The sequence below is a fragment of the Vitis vinifera genome, chromosome 9 (genome assembly GCF_030704535.1).
Source record: "Vitis vinifera cultivar Pinot Noir 40024 chromosome 9, ASM3070453v1".
In the NCBI taxonomy this organism is placed as follows: domain Eukaryota; kingdom Viridiplantae; phylum Streptophyta; class Magnoliopsida; order Vitales; family Vitaceae; genus Vitis; species Vitis vinifera.
This window is the reverse complement of record NC_081813.1, coordinates 834,811-856,530: the sequence shown is the minus strand read 5'-3', so window position 1 is coordinate 856,530 and position 21,720 is coordinate 834,811. Positions and strand designations below refer to the sequence as shown.

Sequence of the window (21,720 nt, the reverse complement as noted above, 5' to 3'; positions counted from 1 at the left end):
CGATTGATTGAGGATTGATTAAGGTTTCAAAATATTTTTTCTCTTCTAGTAGCAGGTATGTAATTAGTTTTACCTCGACTGATCAAAGGTTGGTTGAATCTTTAACTTAAATTTATAAATTTCAACTATCACTGATGCATTTAATACTCAAAAACATTTAACTAGTCAAATTGGAACTCAACCAATCAAGGTGTTTTTGTGGTTTTTTGGGTTCCTGAGTTAAACACTTATAGATTGAAAAGTTTGACCGTATTTATTGATAAGAGAATAATAGCATTTAATTGAAAAACTTTTATTTTTTCACATTCAAAACTCTTCTTACAAGTGCATTGATTTCTAACTTGCAAATTTCTTAATGTACTTGTCAAATTCATCATAGTTTCCTTCTCATGAGACACACTTGTATCAATGATTGGAAGCATTAAATTCTTTATTATCTACTCATCTCGAGTGAAGAAACTTAAAGTAGGTGGAATACTTAAAAGGAATTGTAAATGTCCATTAGAGTCGTGAAACCAATTATAAAGTTCGAAGGCTTTTGTTAATAGCATTGATATAGTACAACCCTTATTGGGTTAAGAGGTTGAGGATAGTACATGTATACGAATTGTAACCACTATAAAACAATTTGCACATTTTTTCTCCCTATCTTTTATCTCTTATCTTTTGTTTTTTATTGATTATTTTCGAAAAGATTTTAATACCTAATTCAATCCCCCCAACACCCACCCCCCCCCCTCCTTACCTAATCTAATTAATTGTTTTTCACAATATCAAATGCAAAGCAATCTAATGTACCGAATCGGTATGCACTAAAATTAAAATCTAGGTTGTTCAAAGTATCTAGTAAAACCTAAAGAGATCAATAAAAGTATAAATATATTTAAGATTAAAGTACAAAATAATGAGACATGAATTATACACGTAATACCATTGGATTTTTTTATGCTTTTCAGTAGTTATAAAATCAATAAAGTATCCAATGTACAAAGAAAGGAATGAATTGACTAAATGATAATTTTACCATGATATACAATAATAGTACAATATAATATATTTATAGTAAGATTAGAAACTCATAGAATACCTAAGAAAAGTAATTTATCAAATCACTCATCTCTATATGATGACTGCATCATCGATTCAAAACCTACTAAAAAGCATCACCAATATAGTGGTACCATAAATGATTTGAAAATTGGAATCTCATGAAACATGTAAGATGAACCATGAGATGTAATTTCAATTTCATGATATCGGCAATACTTAACAATTTAACATTTTCAAAGCAATTTGACTACACTCAATTCAATGTCGTTAGAGTAAAATTGAAAGCTCGTGGAACATATGAGACAAGAGGCAAGACTCAATGCTTAACAATTTTTAGAAAATTTGAAAGAAAATGCAAAAAACAAAATATAATCAAACAACGAAAAAAAAATCATCTTTTTACACGACAAATTTTAAAGTTGTGGATTGCATTCAACTTTACGCATAACTTGTAGAAAAAATAAAACTTTAATTTCATACTAAATATAGTTCGAGTTTGAGTTAACATAAACCCTTAATACAATTCAAAAAAAAAAAAACATATTGGTTTGAAGTTGCATATTGTCAAGTTGCACTATATATTCCTATATGACTTCCTTTTCTATAAGTAAAAATTAGAAGCCACACATAACACGTATGAACGTGGGACACATTGAGACGGGACATTTGACTATTTGAGCGATTGAAACAAATTTGAAGTATTTGTCAACACTTCAATCAAAGAGGGTAGGAGCCTAGGGCCCAATAATTGATGTTACAATACTTTTTTTTGAAGAAAATATTGTAGCTGGTCCCATTTGTTTTCATGTAGTATAGTTCATTATTATTGATGGCATCTACTCCTTTGTAAATTTCTTAATCTTCTAAAAATAACCATGTATAGCAATTTCGTGTTTAAAGAAAAAATATTGGTACAAAAAGTCTAAGTATATATTTCATTCAAATTGATCAATAATATCGATTTAGATTGAGTTATTTATGCAATTTTACTTGAATTAAAAAGGAAAAAAAAACATGATTGTAAAATTAGTTATAGACGAAAGATTAAGTCATATTTGATAATTGTTTTAAAAAATAGTTTGTGAAAACTGTTTTATGATGTTTTATAAAACAAAAATTTGTTTGAAACTTGAAATGTTTTTAACCCGATTTTAATATTTTTAAATGTTTTCTAAAAATAATTTTTATATCAAGTGTTTTATTTTTAATCATTTTTAAATATTTGTATAATTATTTTTTAAAACAATCTTTATAAAACAAGTGAAAACAACATAAAACAACTAAAAGATGCTTTTGAAAATACCCTATTTTTGTTCTTAAGAACACAAAACAAAAATTGTTTCTAATTATCAAATATATATATATTTTTTATTCTAGAAAACACAAAACTGTTTTTGAAAATAGTTGTCAAATAAGTCCTTATTGTCTTAAATGTTTAAATTTTTAAGAAATGAGTTAACTATACATATCAAACCATTCTATTTCTTTATTTATTTTTATTAGTTTTTTATATCATAAATTAAATTTTGAGAAATTATTTTGCAGACCAACTTATTAAATTTGAGGAAAAGTACTATAAAGAAAAATAATAATAATAAAAGGTAAAAGAAAAAAGTATAAAATAAAATATAAAAAATTTGTTACATGCTTTTATTAATTTATTGTCTATGTTAATTGAATAGTTTGAAAAATAAGTAATTCAAAATATATAAAATTTAAATATAATTTTTATTTTATTGTGGGCCAATGCCATGAAAGCTAACTGCATCACATGTTTATAAGTAAAATAATTAAATTTACCAAATTCATTTGACCTTGGGCCAATCTTGCCCAAGCTCGGCCCAAATACTCTTTGGGCCTAGCTAGAGGAGACTTGAGACCAAGCCAAGGGCCCCTGTTTTTCAATTTTGTGCACCCATTTTCTCTACATTTATTGTTTGGTCATTGGTTATCTTCAATCCACAATTTTTCTTCCATGAATTTTTCGTTTTAATATTAGGCCATAAGTCAAAGAATTATTTTTAAAAAAATTTTGGCAATGGAATTCACAATTTTAAAAAATAATAATAAAAAAATTTGAAATAAATGCATACCAAATATTAGTTGAAAAAACACATCAAATGATTTTTAAAATTTTCTCAAACATCTAATTTTTATAATGAAAGTGCTTCCAAGTATTAAGAAGTAATACTTAATTGTGGACCCCGCATTTCGGCTCAATGCGTTTCCCACTCGATGGCTCGATTTTTATTTGAAAATTTGATTTTTTTTATTGTTTAAGAAAATGACTTGGAGTCGCCACTTATTTTTGTTTTATTTTTAAAGGGTAAACAAAATAAGAAAGAAAAACCGTAAATGTGACTCCTTATTTTAGAAAAGGTGGTCTGTGAAAAAACCGGATCGGGTTCGGGGGTCAGGTTACTCATCGAGAAGGTACGGTAAAGACCGTAGCACCCCTCTAAGCCCCTAAAGTCGGGTCTCTACTAATAAAATGAAGCCGACGTGGCAATCAATAAGAAAGTCAATGGATGCCTAAGTCAAATCATGCACATATGAAAATCGGAACATGCATAGAGAATGATCAAAATGAAAGTGTATGCGTACTTGAGCCACGAGCCACAATGCGCTATCAAGAAACGGGATTAGTACACAATTAAGAAATAATATCATGCATGTCATAGAGCAGAATAACTCAATCATGTACGACTATCAAATCAACTAATTAATCAATCAATCATAAAAACGTGTATGTGGGGCCCCTACCAAAGCCCGATTTATATTGCATGAATTAATCCCATAAATTCCATTATTCGGAATTACGGAAAATTTGTTCTTACTTATTAAAGTCCAGAGGAGCAGAAGATTGTTTGAAAGCCAAAGCGGAATTAAAACTATTCGGAAGAAAATTAGATTTTTGAAATTTAATTGAAAAATTGGAATCTCGAAGATCATTAGAAAATTGGAGTTTCAAAGTTTATTTGGAGGTTAGACTTTTGGAGATTGATTGTGAGAATGAGAATTTTTAGAAACTGAATTTGAAAGAGGTTGAAATTTTGAAAACGATTTAAGGGTTCGGGATTTTAAAGAAAAATTAAGTTGCGAAAATTGAGACTTTAGGAGTTGAATTTTGAAAGAGATCAGAATCGTAAGTTATTTGAAAAATAGAAATTATGAAAGTTGATTTATGAAAATTGGAAATCTCGAAAATCATTTGAAGGCGGACTTTTTAGAAACGAACAAATAAAATGGTAATGATAATGATAATAATAAGTAGTGGGATAAGTACGGGAATTGGAGCATGGGAAACTGGAAATTAGGTTCGAAGATAGGACACTTGGAATTTTAGATAGCTAAATTTAGAAATCGGAATTTTGAAGAATTAGACTTTAATGATTGAGATTTTTAAGAGAAATAAATGGGTAAATATGGAATAACGTTATAAGTTAATCAAAACGATATTTGGACGGATGAATAGTGAATAGTGAGATTTGTGAGATTAAAAATTAAATTGGAAAATCGGATTTTGATGAAAGTGTTATTGATGAAAGTGAATAGTGGGATTTTTGAAAATTAAGTTTGAAAGTTGGATCTTTGAATAATTGGACTCTAATTATTGGAATTTTTGGAAGAAATAAATAAGTAAACATGGAATTTATAACAATGATAACAAAGATGATATTTGAATGGCGAAAAGTGAATGGTGGAATTTTTGAGTCTAAAGGTTAAATTTGGAAATTCGATTTTGAAGAGTTGAATTTTAATGATTGAAATAAATAAATGAACGAATATGGAATAACGGTACTTATTAACAAAAATAATGTTTAAACGAATAAAATAGTGGAATTTTTCTAATTGAAAATTTGAATTAGGACGTTGGATTTTTAAAGGATATGACTTTGAATAAATGGGTAGGTATGAGATTATAATACTAATTAACGAGAATAATATTTAGGCGAATAAAGATGGATAGTAGAATTTTTGGGATTGAAGTTTTAATTAAGGCATGGGGCTTTCGGAAGATTGGACTTTGAATAGATATGGAAATAATGATTCTAATTGATGAGGATAAAATTTAGACAAACTGTAGAATTTTTAGGATTGAAAAATTGAGTTAAGACAAGAGATTTTTGAAGAACTAGGTTTAAAATAAATAGACGAATACGAGATAATAATCCTAATTGATGAAAATAAGATTTAAACGACTTATTGAGAAACTAAATTAAGACAGAGGATTTTTGAAGGATTAGATTTTAAATAGCTAAATAAACATGGGATAATAATTCGATTTATGAAAATATGATTTAAACAAGTATTTAAAGAATTAAATTACAGCATGGGATTTTTGGAGGATTGGTATAGATAAATAAATGAATATATAGAATAATAATTCTAGTTGATAAATATGAGATTTAAAAAAAAAAGTATTTGAAGAATTAAATTATAGCATGTGACTTTTTTGATGGATTAGAACTTTGAATAACTAATAAATACGGGATATAGATTCGGCTAACGAAAATATGATTTAAACAAATATTTTGAAGAATTAAATTAAAATGAGGGATTTATGAAGGCTTGGCATAAGGCCCTTCATCCACACGAACTGGGCCTGGGCTGCAACTCAAATCTGAGCCCAAAGTCTTCATGGGCAAGCCCAATACAAACACCATTTCCCCTTCCAAACTTGGGCCTAGTGCCCCGACTCAAATCCAAGCCCAAGGTCCTCATGGGCAGGCCCAACACGAACACCCCCCCAACACCTACTCCTCTGTCGGGGCAACACTCCCCAGAGCTGATCACTGTCGCCGACAAGACGAGATACGACGCGGAGGCGACGGGAAGCTAGGGGGCTCGAGGGGTCCCGAACACGAACGCTGCAGATGGAGACGATGGGGACGACGGAGCGACGAACCTCTCGTCATATGAGAGGGCGACGTCAATGGCTGAGCTCCTGGCGCGGCTGGGTGAGTCGTGGTCGGTGCAGGTGGCTGAGGCGCGAGCGAGCACGAGGTCCAGGACTGCGTCACGCCTGACGCCATGCCGCCAACACCGTGAACGGGTCTGGCGAGGCCAAGCTGGGCCTGAGTACTGGGTGACCACGGCGTCGGAGGTGGCATTGCTGACGAAGGAGATGTCGTCGTCGTCGTCGGCGTCAACAAGGTCTTCGTTCAAGGCCCTTGAACGGAGAACGGCTAGCTGGAGATGGTCGAGGTAGTGGTGGTCAGACTGGTTGGGAAACAGGGGCTGTCGATGGTGTCGATGAATGACGACCAGGAAAGGAGTTTGCACGCGAGGTTCCCATGCATGCCGGCGGGTGGCTTTAGGGCTCTTATGGAGATGAGCAAGGCGTGGGCATGGTGGGTGGTATGGGGAAAGGAATGGGCTTGGAGATTGAAATGGGGGTTGCATTGAAGAGCACAAAGGGTTAGATGATCTGGATGAATGAGAGAAATGGTGAGGGAGTGAGTGCAAGGCTAGGTCTGGAGTACATGGGTGCATGGATACCCGAGAGGGCAGGAGGAGAGGTGCTTCATGCAGCCATGCATGCGTGCACTACATGTGTGTAGGATATGAAAGACCATGAAAAAAAAAGAAACACTTTAAGCAAGTGAGAACGCTCAACTGAAAGCAACTCTATGGCCCTTGACATCCACAGCAAATGATGCAACCATATTCATAGTTCAATAGAAAATGAAGCAATATGTTGAGGGAAATGAAGACATACCGTGCCTTGTTGGGAAGCCGACGATGCCCTCTCCTTCCTCCCCCTCTCAGCTATCCCCCATCTTCTCCACAGATCCTCCTTTTTCCCCTGTTTTGTGTCTTCCTCATCAAGCCACTCTGCCTGCTGCTACCCGTCTCATCTAGCCGCCCGAGAGCTCTGCCTCCCCTACAGCTTCAGAGCCCCCCCAGCCGTTTTTCTTCACACGGTCCTTTCATCCCTTTTTCTTTCTTTCTCTGTCCAGCTTCTATTGGTTCCTCAAAAGCCCATCTGAATCTTCAACAGCCAATCCGGGAGTGACACGTGGCTGCCTAAGAGCGCGACACCTGGCCAAAAACTAATTGCAAAAAATGCTTTAGATATATCCCAATTTGGGGGTCTACACTTAATACTTATTACTTAATGACAAAAGTCGATCTTAAGTTAAATTATACTTAAATTGTTAATTTAAAATTTATTATTTAATTCTTACTTTAAGTATTAAGATTGTTTGATAAAATTAACTTAAAATATATTTTAAATCATCAAATTGATATATTTGTCATCATAAATTATAACTAAGGTAAAGGAAATTGAGTAATAGTGGAAGTTGTGGAGTAGCAAAGGAAATCGTGGAAGTAACTAAAACAAATAAGAGTAAAAAGGTCAAATGAAATTATGAATTTAAGAATAAGTTAATTTTTTTTTATTACTTAAAATTATTTTTTATTATAAGTTACACCATTAAGTTATTTTACTAAACATAATTAATTTAATTAATTATTTAAATTAAGTTATTAGTCACTTTAAATTATTAAGTTAGTTTACTAAACTCCTGCTTAATCTTCTAAAATTCACTCCTAAATCAACTCAAAATTTGTAAAAGCCTGAAAGGATTCTTTTTTCCAAGTTAGGCTTTGAATTACTAGTTCTTACACCATAACAGGAACATTATACGAGCCCTTAAATCAAAATCACTAAACAATGTGATCAATCATATCACATTAGGAATATATTTAAGTCTTATTACTTTATATCAAGTCTAGTCTTATTATTTTATATTTTGTCTAATTTTTTCATCATCATACTACAACTTAAATTTTATCTTGTTTTTTTATAATGAAAAATTTGATACCTTTCACTTTGGTGTTTTAAAGTTTTTTTTTTTTCAAATATAAAAGAAAACGTAATTATACGATGAATTTTATGTTTTAAAAAGTAATTTAAATAATTCATAATTATTAATTATTCATCTTGTATTTCTTGTCCCTAATGCCCACATTAAATTAGAAAAAAGAAACAAAAACAAAAGCAAAATGAAAAAAGTGCTTTTCAAACATGACCCATTTGTGGAAATAATAAAAATTTTGCAATATAAAATAATTTAAATGGCTTATGATATGGTACAGCCCTATGCTTCATTATGAGCTCTATGTTCATATACAACCCTAAAAGTTAAACTCAGCACTTAAATTAAGTGCTTTTACACCAAAATTTACGTACAAATATCCAATTATGTTCATAATCCATGATTACTCTAATGGTCTTTCATGTAACTGGGCTTGTGTTGTGCCCAATTGGTCCAGGCCCACCTCCATCTTGGGCCTCATATCGACACACTGTTTGGAATCCCTCTACACGTTACTCCCGGCCCCGAGCTCGGCGCCAGTAGTTCATATGGCAAAACTCCTGCACCGCACCTGTTTCTTCGGCTAAATTCGGCGTTTCTCTTCTCGATCTCCTTCTCTATCCTCCTTATTTCCGCCGAGAACTCATAAGACGCCTCGATGATCTCGGCGTCGCCGGACCACGTCGAGGGGTGGTTCCGCTCGCCGATGTACTCTTCATCAGGCGAGTGGGTGGAAAGAGTGTCGACCACCGCCATGAAGCTGGTGGATTGGAGGACGCCGGGCAGCGCGGAGAGGTAGTAGCGTTGTGGGTCGTTGAGGAAGTTGGTGTATTCGGGGTCCGTTGGTTCCGGGATGAGGCGGCGCATGAGCGGAGGGCGGTTGGGGACGTAGCCGCCGTAGGGATATTGGCCGAAGTTTAGGGCAGCGTGTTGGGCGGAGGCGAGCCAGATGAGGGTGGTAAGGATTGAAGCGAGGTCGTCTGGGGTGGAGAGGGAGGGCCACCAGGCGGCGTGGCGGAGATCAGCATGGCCAACGTTGACGGCCTCGGAGTACCAGGCTTGAAGCTCCCGGTCGGATATGACGACGCTTGGGCTTGGGTAGTAGTGGGCCACGTAGGTTTTGACCCAGTTCTCAATAGCGCGCCAGATTAGAAGCCCATCGTTGGCATATGGGTAGTCTTCTATCAAAAGCTTCAGCCCATGAGGTTGTGCTGGGTCGGGAACTGCCATCCCCCTGCATCATAAACACTTATAAAATTAAAAACATTTATACATTAAAATAAAATAATTTCAGCAATAGACCATATTTGAAATCTTTTGAATAATTAAAAAAAATATATTTATTATTACCTGCGAATAAGATCAGCTGGGAGACCCTCTAAGTCGAAGCGCCAAAAATTTTTATATGCAGAGGCACTTATTTCCATGCAATATCGGCCTGGAGTGAAGCATGACTCTATCACTCCATCGGCGTTGATCAAAGTCTGACGTGCCATGCCATTGATCTCTAGAGTATATCGCATATGCGGATCTAGAAGCTTAAATATAGGGTGCATCGCACTTAGTTGCCTATGTGCGGCCAGTATGAATGGTTCCATGCATGCATGTGTGCGCAACCTATATGATAAGACCAATTTCATAATTTAGTATTCGTTTCAATAAAATCTTAATCTTAACTACATCAAAAGTGAAGTCTATTTACCAATGATTAACGAGTTGATGAACTCCTGCATCGTTGGAGCAGACATGAGCTTTTGCGAGCTTCCAAGTCCAATCACTTGTTGCATCGACCGGAGGTGTGATGACCCGCTTTGCTCGAGTAATAGGCGCCGATGGTGGAAGGCTAAGCTCGATTGCGATGGGCTTTAAGGTTCCAACAGGAGTCAAGAAAAAGATGGTACGAGTTGCATACGCCTTTCTACCATCAAGGGAATTGATACGATCAAGGAATGGAAGGTAAATGTCATGAAAATCCACTATGAATAGTTTGTTTTCTTCCAAGGCCTGTAGAATTACCAAAGAGTACAACAACCCTTGTAAATAACCAACTAATACAAAAGATCAAGTAGATGAAGGAGCATGGTAGCTAGATCTATGATATGATGTGTAGGATAGGGATCATTACCTGTTCTATAGTCATGCCGTTAAGATGGCCCACGATGTGTTCTTCTTTGAGTGCAGACTCTTGTGGACCGTGGACCTCAGGATCAAGGTTGCTCACCGGAGGGAACACCTTAAGCTTCTCAATGTTAACTGGATTTATGCCTGCTATTGCTTGGCGGGCGAATTCATCATCTCTTAACCAAGCGAATTTGTCCTCTGCAATAAATGATTCAATTGCATGTCAATATTCAATACATAAATGTTTTTAATTTTAAAGAAAAAATTAATGATATGATTAAAATAAATAAATAAATCTAAGTAGAATTAAGTGTGCTTACTAGTAAGAATCTTGGGAGTGTTGTATCGGAAAATGCCTTGTCTTGACTCTTGGATGGTATCAATGACCTTAGGAGGCAATGGGAGCTTCTTCAATTGTTCATCATGTAACCCTACTTTAGAGTCGTCTTTGTAGAGGCAATCGATATCAGTAAACAACTTAAAATCTTGTTTATCGGCCAACATGCTAGCCTTTAATCCCGGTATTAAGTTATGTAACACTGCCTTAGCCCTCATATCAGAGAATGTGTCTTGCTTCACCTCCTCAAATTGTTCATCCCTAGGCACATACATTGGAAATGGCAGCTCAACTCGACTCTCTGCATGCATGTCTGCAAACATTTTTCCAAATGACGATGGACAAATTGGTCATTTCACAGTTAAGTAGGAGAACACAATCAAAACCAACTATGAAAGGAAATCCGAGCCTACACAATTTTCACTACTCATTTGGTCACTTATGCAATGAAGGTATTTGCCCTATCTTAGCCAATATAAAATTAATCATGAACATGAAAAAGACTACTTACCGGTCTTGGATGGAGGCCGTCCAGTGCGACACCGTCTGGGAAATGGGATTTTTTCGCCTCCAAGCATTGGCCGAGCGGAATTGATTCCATTATCAGGGTTTCCCAAATCATTATACACATCATAGTCATATATCCGATCGGATGATTTCCGAACTCCTTTGCCATCACCCCTCAAGTCTCTCAACTCTTTTTCTCTCAATGCTCTCAGCCCTGCAGGTGTCTCACCAGGCAGATATGGCTGCAAAATTGAAACATACAGAATTAATAACCAAAGCTTATTGTATATGGTAGTGTTGCTTTCATAAGCAGTTGTTGAAGCTCAACTGTCCTAATGGGCTATTAATGGCCCAAGGCCCAATTGGCCCATATGGAGCCCAGGCCCATCATGTGGTAAGACAGTGTTTGCATATATGTTCAGAGAACCCAAAAGCACAACCAACAAAAAAAGGACAACAGAGGGAAATTATTATGAAAGTCAGCTAAAAATTTGAAATTACGTCATCATGACAATAGACCAGATCAAATGCAATCAAGACCCTCATACTATTATATATCTTTATGGTTGAGGGAATATTCACAAAGCATAAATATAAATTAAAAATTATATTTTTGGATGAGAGTGGCAAGTAATAAAATTACAACTTCCCAGCTTTCCTAAAATCTTAAGATATTAAGCTAAAATATATATTTATAAATTAAAAAATTATGGTCTAAATAATCCAAAAGAAATAAATAAATAAAAGGGAGAGAACCATTCAACCCAGAAGAAGACTTTTCAAGAACAGTGTGCCAAGAATGGTTCAACTCAAGGGTGTCATTTTTTGGGCTTTGCCAAGAGTCAAAGATATAATACCTACCTTGAGTGATTGACTCTTTATTGTCTGATCCAAGACAACACAAAAATAACATCTCAACTGGCATTGTCCTGAAAAGTCTTCATTGGGGTTGAAAAAAGGCCAAAGAATTGGATCAAAGAAAAAAAACAGAATCATGAGTTTGGGGATTTTGATTTTCGTTTACCTTGTTGGAGAAGAACAACCTTTTTCCAGGATGATCCTTTTTGGATTGAACCCATGAGTTGCAGGGGAAGTGGACTGGACCACAGGCAAACCCTTCAATGGTGATGCTCTCCAAGAAGAACTCTTTCTGGTGTTTGTTGGTCACTGTGATTGCCCCAGGGTCTCCAAAATTGGAGTCCACTGTGAATTCTGCAGTGTAGTTCACCCTCTCGGCTTTGATGTTTGTTTTCTTGGACCAGTCTTTTACCACTGCTGGGGTGCTCTTCCTTGGAGCCCTGGTTTCTACAACACAGAAAAGGGACAAATTTATTGAAAGTTTTAGTGAACATGATAAAAACCCAGAAAGGATTTGAGGAAATAATGGGAAAAAGGGATGGGAAAAGAGGGAAATTCTCTAACCCCAGATGGGATTTTGATTTTTCTTAATCAGAAAAGAAAGAAAAAACAGATTTAGAGGAAAAATCACAGGGACCCAGATGGAGAAGGACTTACTAGGATCAATCTCTGTGCTGATAAGCTCAAGAACAACATTCCTCCCAATCTTATCAGTCAAAGAATCCAAATGCTTCACAAGAGTCTCCTTCAAATCCTCTTTGTTCTTCTTCTTCACAGTCAAAACAGCTCTCACCTTGAACTTGACAGCCTTCTCAGCTGGCACTGCAGAAGCTTTCATCAAATCCTCACTCACAGCCGCAACAGGCTGCCTCACAACCCTCCTCAAATGCAACCCCCTCTTCTCCAGAGGCACCCAAAGTGGCCTCCCCAGAAGCTGATTCCTCTGCTGAAAGCCATGATTTAAAAGCACTTTTGAAGAAGAAACAAAAGAAGACCCATCCACCATAGAACAACCCATGATTTCTTTAACCACTGCCATCTGTGATCTTTACAAGAAATAGATGAACAAAAGAAAAACTGCAGACAACAAGAAAAAAGGCCAAAAAATTTAAAAACTGAGATGGGTGGCGTTCTGCCTTGGATTTGGTGAGCTGAAGAACTGGGTATATATAGAAGCTATGAAAAGGTGTTTTTGTATGGTGGAACTCACCGTCCACACGTTTTTATTTTTCTTCTTGTTGGGTTTCTTCCTTCTCTCTCCTTACTCCTTTTTGGGTTTGGATTTTTGCTGATACAAACCCACACTTATATATTGTTTTCCATGGAGGATTTGTGGGGTTTTTCCTCGATAGAAAACTGAGGCTCTTAGGCAAAAAGGGCTGCTTTCCTGAGTCAAAACGAGTTTCAGATTTCCGAGTAAAGACGCGGTGTGGGAAGCCAAACAGAAAGTGGGATTTATTTTGTGTGAAGGACATCTCTATTTCTTTGTCTTCTCCTGAAATGGCACTTGTGTCCTCTTCATCTGAAAGTTCCATTACTGTTTTTCTCGTGAAAGTTTTATCCGCATAGACACACTGTGGCTTTCGGCTGTTACTGTGCCAATGGTAAGTTCTGTTTGGCGCTACTTTTCTAATGTCTCAACCACTTACTTAGGCAATTAGGCCTTGTTTGTGATAGTATTTGGTTTTTATGACTCTTATTAAACAAACGCCAAATTGAAAGAATTTTTGTTTTTTTGCTTTAATTAGATATTGAGACATATAAAATCTTATTAAACTTAAAAATAAAAACTTTTAATTTTGAAAAATCTAGTTACTTCACAAAAAGACTTTTTAGTAATACAAGGATGTCATAGTCAATCATACTTTTACTTATGTATTAATCTCCCTTTTAAGTTAATTTTTTTGAAAAAATTAAAACCATCCAAAACTATTATTAAGTTTGAAAAAGTAAAACATTTATGATTAACCTTATAATTAATATCAACTTATCTAAATTAAGTCTTTTTGGATAAAGTTGAATCTCAAAAGAATTTCACAAAAAGAAAAAGAAAAAGGTCTGAAAGTTAATTGTGATAAATTGGTGCTAAAATTCAACAATAATTAAATAAATAGAAAGCAAAATGTAAGAGAAGAATGTTCACTTGCCTTAGGAATAAGAGAACAACTCAAGCTTATCAAAAATCTTTTGCTCTTTCCAATAGTATATATGAACTTTTGCATAGAGAAGCAACTCTCAAGCCCATTAAGATACTTTAAAATAGAAATGGAATACAAACTTTCTAAAAGTGAACCTGCCAAATTGATAAGAACATGAGATTCAATCCCTATCTCATTCATAAAAGTTGATAAAGTTATTTAAATAAGGAAAAAAAAATCATAGTTAGGGTTACTTTTTCAACATATTAAAATATATAATGGTATGTGTAAATTCGAATCAACGAATTTAAGCTATTAATTAGAATTTCTAACATTCCTTCGCATAAAGGTAGAATAATAATATATTTTATATAAAAAAATAATTTTAATTTTGTAATATCTCACATTGGATAAAGATAGAAATTTTTTATGTTATATATGTAGTAAAATTTTAATATATCTAAATTAGTTGTATTATTAAAATTATATTAATAATAACAACCTCCGAATAAAAGTTGGGTAATATTTCTATGTTGTTATTTATTTATTTGTTTATTTTAAAGATTGTTAAATATGAATTTCAGGTTTTCCATTTTTCCTTATTATAAATAATTCATATTTGGTTCGATGATCAAAAATTCGGAATTCAAATCCTCATATTTAGAAAAATCTCACAAAAATGAACTAATTAAGAAAACATGTTGATGAAAAATTAGAGAAAGTCGTGTTGTTTGTAATTGTAGTGGTCCCATTGTTGATAATCTAGGTGAGCCAAAATGATATGGCTCAATGATGTCTTCCAAGCTCAATTATCATTTGGGAGCAACACAAAAGGGCATGATTTGAAAGGAGGGCTTATGCCATGGCAATAGACCCTTTAAGTCAATGGACCCATCTTCTAATAAAAGAGAAAGATATCTCTTTGATTCCATCTAAGATGTTGGTGCCTGTCCCCTTTGTTCTTAAATGCAGTCTGCCCATGGTGATGGCTACCCATTGCATCACCAAACCCAAAATTTAGGGTTCTAGGGATATCCTTCTCATTACCCTCTTCTTCTTCTTCTTCCCTTTTTTCTTTTTTTTTTTTATGAAAATAATAGTGAGTCTTAGTATTAGTCATTATATTTTAATACATCATTTGAGTGGTTAATAATAGAAAGAACATAGTATTTGAGTTTTATGCATTAATCATATTATTTGTAGTTTTTGCTATTTTTATTATATTTTATTGATATTTTCGTTGTTAGAAAGTGTTTTAAATTCTAAATTAATATCGATTTCTTTTGTAAATAATATTATATAAAATATTTATTAAGTTGATTTGTTATTATAGGATTAGATTTCTTATTAAATAAGGAAAGTTATTAGAAATATTTTTATAAATGTTTATAAGGGGAAAAGTTAAGACGGACTAATAAAAACTTATATGTGGCAAATAAAAATATGAGAAAAAATAAGCGTCACCTGCTAGAATAAGGTCAAGGTATAAATATAAGGAGTGAGGAAACATGAGATATTTTATGAATCAATAGTTGTATGTAATTTTATTTTCTATACCGACATAATTATATCCCATTTAGGCATGATTGATCAAATTGTATTAAAATTTCATGTACCTTTATGAGGATTGTTTTATCTTAATGTTCTTCAACTAACATTGTTTGCATTAAAACGAGGGGTTGATAATAGAAAAGAACATGGTATTTGAATTTTATATATTAATTATATTATTTGTACTTTTTGTTATATTGTGGTATCACACTCTTGATATTATTCATAATTTTTTATCTTTAATCATATATATTTATTTTAATTGCATTTAAAATAAAATAAAAATATTAAAAATTAACATTTTGTATTAAAAAAAATGTTTTAAGATAACCATTCCATATTAAAGTAAATGTATCATTAAGTATATATTCCAAAATTAATCAAAGGTTATGTTTGGTTCCAAAAATTATGGAGGAAAAAAATTTAAGAATTTTTTTTTTCATATCTAGTTATAATATATATATATAATTAAAAATTTATGTATTTTAAATTATTTAATCTTTACATAGAAAAATTAAAATAAGTAAAATGACTTTGAAGGAGAATATAAAATGATTTATTGATTTTAAATAAATTATTAAATTTTTATTTCTCTATTTTTCTTTCTAAATTATTATTTTTTTAAATGGTCGGTTGACATTTGGAAGGAAGGGTAAAAAAAAATCCCAGTAATTTTTCAAAGAGGGATGCAATTGGAAATAAAAGGAAAGTGGAGGGCAGAGTGGGGGTTGGATATTCTAAGAGGAAAAGCAAAGGAAATAGAAAAGTGATAGGCGTGCAGCAATTTCCTTTCTGCAGTTGACTGCCGCCGCTGCGCAAAATCATAAACTTGCTGGCAAAAATAATATTATTTGACATTTCACACACACTTTCTTTTTCTTCTTCCTTTTTTCTTGCCTAAATTGCAATCTCAAAAGCCCCAATAAATAAATATAGAGTTTGTATACATTTTAATTTTAATTTTTAGGAATAAAACTCTTAAATAAAATAAATAGTATAATGTCTCATACAAAAATTACATATTTATCTTAATTTTTAATCACCCTTTAAAAATTATTATATTTTCAATATAAACCCTTAAAAACACATATTTTATATAAAAATTACTATTATTTTCTATTTTTATCAAATAAAAATAAGGATTCAAATATTTGTTCCATACCCGTAGTATGAACGAGTTTAACAATTTTTTTAAATCCATATTGGATTTGGATGTTGTCTTATTATATCTCGATTATATATAATTAATTAAAATAATTTAATTTAATTTTTCTTTAATTAACTCATATAAAATAAAAATAAAAATCTACTTAAAAAATAAATTATAAGAATTTAAAATAGTTATTTATTTATAAATTATAATTTTAATGTAATTAAAATATAAAAATAAAGAAATTGTCCTATCACATGACTTCATACATTACGTATCTTTGTTCTAATTCATTTGAAACTTCTATGATATCGTTAAATTGACTTCATACTATATTTTCAACGTTCAAATTTGATGTTCCCTATTAATTCATTACAATTTTTTCAAAAATAAAGGAGAAAAAGATTGATTTTTACGTGAGTGGCTGCCACTTCATAAATTTGATGACTCCTCCAATAAAGAGACTTACCACTGTGTTGTCCCTTTCCAGGGATTAAACATGGTATCCTAAATTATAACGTTAACCACACTTCATTGACGGTCCATTCAAACTATATTAAAAAATAAAAAATATAATTAAAATTATACATACGAGCCTAAATGTTTGATTTTTTTTAATAATTAAAATCATTATTATTTTTTCAACCGACATAAAATTAGTTGTAGATCGAATGGAGTTAGGTGGACTCCGAATACTTTTCTATTGCAACAACTTTGACAGGATTACGGAACCTCAATTGAATAACACAGAGAAGAAAAGAGGAAGCGAAAGCAAAGACCGGAGAAAATTCAAGTTGGGCAATCTTCTTACTTTTGAATTGGGCTTCTCTTGAGAAGAAAAGAAATTGCCCAATGTCCACTCCATCCATGGAATTTGGCTGTGAGAAAGCTTGAATCTTTTTTTTTTTCTGGGCAGTTCCCACCACCCATTGACCCACTCGTGTTGAACAGAGACCAAGAGAAAAAAAAATAATAATAATAAAAATAAAAATACTATTATTAATATTAAAATTCAACTGGGGTTGGTGATTTTTTTTTCTAATTCTATGATCAAACCTACGACTGGGATGCATATTCTGAGAATAACGTCTGTGATTCCTGTTCGTCCGACAGTCACTTTATGTGCAAAGTCTGACTCGAAAGTGACTGATTTTTTTTTTAAGTTTTTTTTACGTGTTGATTTCTCCATCGACTAGTGTAATAAGCTGAGTCTCCGACATGTATTTTTGAAATTGGAGACGAGTAGGATCTTCTTTCATGTGACTCCTTTAAAACCCTGACCCTTTCCCTTCTCATTTTCTCGTGATTTCTTGTCCGTCGTTTTTTTTCCCTTTCATTTCCTTTTACACATGAAATACTTTAAATACTATTTTCTTTCACGTGACTTCTTTAAAATCCTGTCCCTTTCCTTTCTCATTTTCTCGTGGTTTCTTCTTCTTCATTTTTTTCCCTTTTTTCCTTTCATTGTCTTCCTCGGGTTAGATTAATTAAAAATAATTTTAAATAATAAATAAAAATAATTAACTTATTTTTAAATTTATATATTTATTTTATTTTTTTATCCTTATTTATTTTAATTATCTTCACGATCTCTTTTACTATTTCATAACTTCCACTATTATTTGATTTCTTTTACCGTAATTATAATTTATGATAATAAATATGTCAATTTGATAATTTAAAATAAAATAATTTAATAATACAACCTAAAGTAAAAAATAACTTTAAACAATAAGTAAAAATAATTAACATACTTTTAAATTTATATATTTATTTTACCTTTTTATTCCTACTTGTTTTAATTATCACGATTTCTTTTACTACTCCACAACCTTCACTATTACTCAATTGATATTAATATGTTAATTTGATAATTTAGAGTAAGTTTTAAGTTAATTTTATTAAATAATTTTAATGTTTAAAATTAAAAATTAAATAATAAATTTTAAGACAACAACTTAAATATAATTTAATTTAAAATTAACTTAAATTATTAAATAATAAGTATTAAATTTTATTAAACATTGTCTAAATATAAATAATAAGACAAAAATATAAAGTTTATATTATAGTTTTTTGTTATTTAAAATCAAAATTAAAGCTTATTATATAATTAAATGTATGCACTTAAATTTAATTTAGAAAAATATAGATAAAAATTCTAAAATTTTCTTCCTTACTTCAAAACCATTATTGAGATTGTGAATCCATTTGGTACCCTCTAATTTATTCAAAATTTTAAGAATAAAGAATAATTGTAGCTTTTTTTTTGGAAACTTATTATTTGACTTTAAAGTAAAAAACATTTTAACATTCTAATTATAGAATTTTCTGGATCAACCCAAAAGGTTTCAAAAATCCAAAATCTTGACCCACTGACCGTTACCGGTAACCGTCGAAAGAGACCGCGTCACGTTCTCTGACCGAGAAAAGTCAAATCATCTACCGGTCCCAACCACCGTCCACGGCTCACACGTGTAAACAGCACATAATTCTCAGCTCCCCAAAATGTCCTTCTCCACAACACATGGTGGAGGGGTATGATGGTCCACACGCATAATAATTTATGTAGTAAAGGACTGTCCACCGTCCTAGTACGGGAAATCGGGGGCGCAGTAATTTGGTGGGCCCACAGAAATCGAGAGGAAATTCTCTGCGATGGCCCACTGGATCCACCCGACTGATTGACAAATCAGAGGTCGGAGCGATTCCAGCCCACTAGATTTCTTTGGGTGGGTCCCACCTTCAGCTACCTCCCACGGATTGAAATGATTGGTTTTTTTTTCTTTTTTTCTTTATTTTCTTTTTTGGGGGGATTTTTGTGTGATGAGTATTTGATGATCTTCTCAGTCGTTCAGTGTGATGATATATGGTCACGTCTGCGTGTGATGATTCCAAAAATAACATAGATTTTTTTAATTTGTGGTGTAGCTTTGTACCTTTAATTTTTTATTTGAACGAGTGGTTACATTGATTTTTAGAAATTTTAAAAAGGCTTTTGAAAATATATTTTTCATGAGGAAATGGAAAAATATTATTATTTTATTTAAATGAAACATATTTCTTATTTAATAATTTTTTATGATATGTTCTCTTTTAAAATAGTTAAAACAAAAGGTAAAATGTGAGGAATAAAAAATAAATTTTGAAAAATAATTTTTTAGAATAGTTTTTAAAAATAATTATTTTATATAACAAAAATTTATTTGATAAGCTAAAATATTTGAAAAGCTGAAACGTTTTTAATTTGTTTTTAAATATCCTTTAAAATTAATTTTTACATCTACATATTTATATAATTATTTTTTAAAACAATATAAAATATGTTTTATGAAAATATTATATGTTATTTTTTAATAATAAAAAATAAAAAAAGGGTATCCGATTTTTAAACATGTTTTTTCTTTTTTCTTTTTTTAAAAAAAACGGAAAATTGTTATTAAAAATCATTATCAAAGAGGCCTAAAACACTCCTTTTCTTCAAACTCTTGAATCCATAGTTTTTTTTTTTTCTCATTTATTTCCTCCCTCTCATTGCCTCCTCCCCTCCTTTTTATTATTATTTTTATTTTTTTATATTTAATTTTACATTTTGTAAAAAAGAAAAATAAAAATGGGGAAGAAGATGAGGGGGAGAGAAAATGAAGGAAGATATTTTGGTAATTTCATATATATTTAAATTACAAAAAATGATGGATGCATATAGAGTTGCGTGTGAATGCACTTCACAATGTTCTAAGATATTATTTTTAATATTTCATTTATTGGACAACTTTAATTCGAATAGAATAAATCAAGTATCAACCAAACCAAACCCAAGTCGAAATCTTATATCTTTAAATTAAATTGGGTTGACCTCGTAAAATTTGTACCCTTTTAATTAATATGTTCATATTTCTTTATTAATTGACCCAAAAATGCTGTTAAGTGACCATGTATTATTAATAACTATTAACATATTTTTATTCTATAAATTATGATTTTAAGGTATACAACAATTATGGGATTGATTATGTAATTTCCATTTTAATTCTTTCTCTAAAGTTTTCCATAAAAGCACTTTTACATTTGAATTTATGGACTAGTATTTTTAACCTTTAAACATCTTTTACCTTTATGGTATTTTAAATAAAGTTCTTTTAACATTTAAATTAATTTTCATATATTCCAAAAATTATATGAATTAGAACTTAAATAACTTGTAAATTTTTTTATTTCAATCTCATTTGTGATAAATCGCTATTTCTTTAAGGGAAGTTCAAAATGAAATTAAAGTCATAATTTTTAACAGACAGTGTATCATAAAAGTTTTATTAGATATAAGAGAATTTTTATATAAATCAAAATGGTACTTTTATTTTTACAATAAACAATAATTTTTAAATTTCCATATTAAGTCATTTTTAAGTCAGAAACTCTAACTCTGATTTTTTATTTTTTATTTTTTATTTTCAAAAAAGTTTTTAACTTCTCAAAAAGAAAAAGAAAAAAAGAGCTTAATGATAAATTTTTTTTATATTATTAAATTTGTTAAAAATGACAACTTATATATATACGTGGGGGGTCTCTTTCCTCACATAGAATGTAGGGATGTAAGCATAAACTTACATCTTCTTCTCATTAAAAACTCCCTTGGGTGCAAGTATTTCCATCCACCCACCTCATTGAAGCCTTATAAATGAGTTTCTTTCTCATGAAAAAGACAATCACCATTTTGTCAATTCCATCAATAATAGTGGAAGACTTTGTCATGGACTCGTGGCCCATCTTCCACTACAAGAGTTCAATGGAGCCACATTTGAATTTAACAAAACTCATAATTCATTGTACTCCAAAAAAGCATAGAACAAGAGCAATAATATAGCACTCATTTTTGGAGGTTCCATGCCCTAGAACTATAGCCCATGCAGTTGCACTTCACTAAAATATCTTCCTTAAAGGTATTATCTCCGGTTATTATAATCATAATGAAAAGTTTAAGCCTAGTTTGGATACACGTCATGTTTTTTGTTTCTAAAATTATTACATTTTCACAATAAGTCTTCCAAAGTTCTTATAATTTATTTTAAAGTTACTATTATTTTTATTTTAAAAGCAAAAACATGAAATATATCTCTATGGAAACAAGTTAATTTTTGGTTTTTTAGCACATGATTAGAAAAGAAATATTTAAAAATTATT

General features: G+C 31.8%; 1 protein-coding gene across 2 annotated transcripts; it reads right to left on the bottom strand.

Moving 5' to 3' along the window:
* Positions 1-8,094: 8,094 nt before the first annotated feature.
* LOXO (lipoxygenase) lies at positions 8,095-13,119 on the bottom strand. 2 transcript variants are annotated; one of them, XM_019221934.2, is made up of 9 exons: positions 12,911-13,119; positions 12,358-12,777; positions 11,867-12,147; positions 10,847-11,084; positions 10,319-10,648; positions 10,003-10,196; positions 9,580-9,881; positions 9,228-9,494; positions 8,095-9,111 (listed from the first exon to the last, which is right to left on the bottom strand). In XM_019221934.2, the coding sequence occupies exons 2-9, from the start codon at positions 12,737-12,739 to the stop codon at positions 8,355-8,357; spliced, it is 2,751 nt and encodes a 916-aa protein (XP_019077479.1). In that variant the 5' UTR covers positions 12,740-12,777; positions 12,911-13,119; the 3' UTR covers positions 8,095-8,354.
* Positions 13,120-21,720: the final 8,601 nt, after the last annotated feature.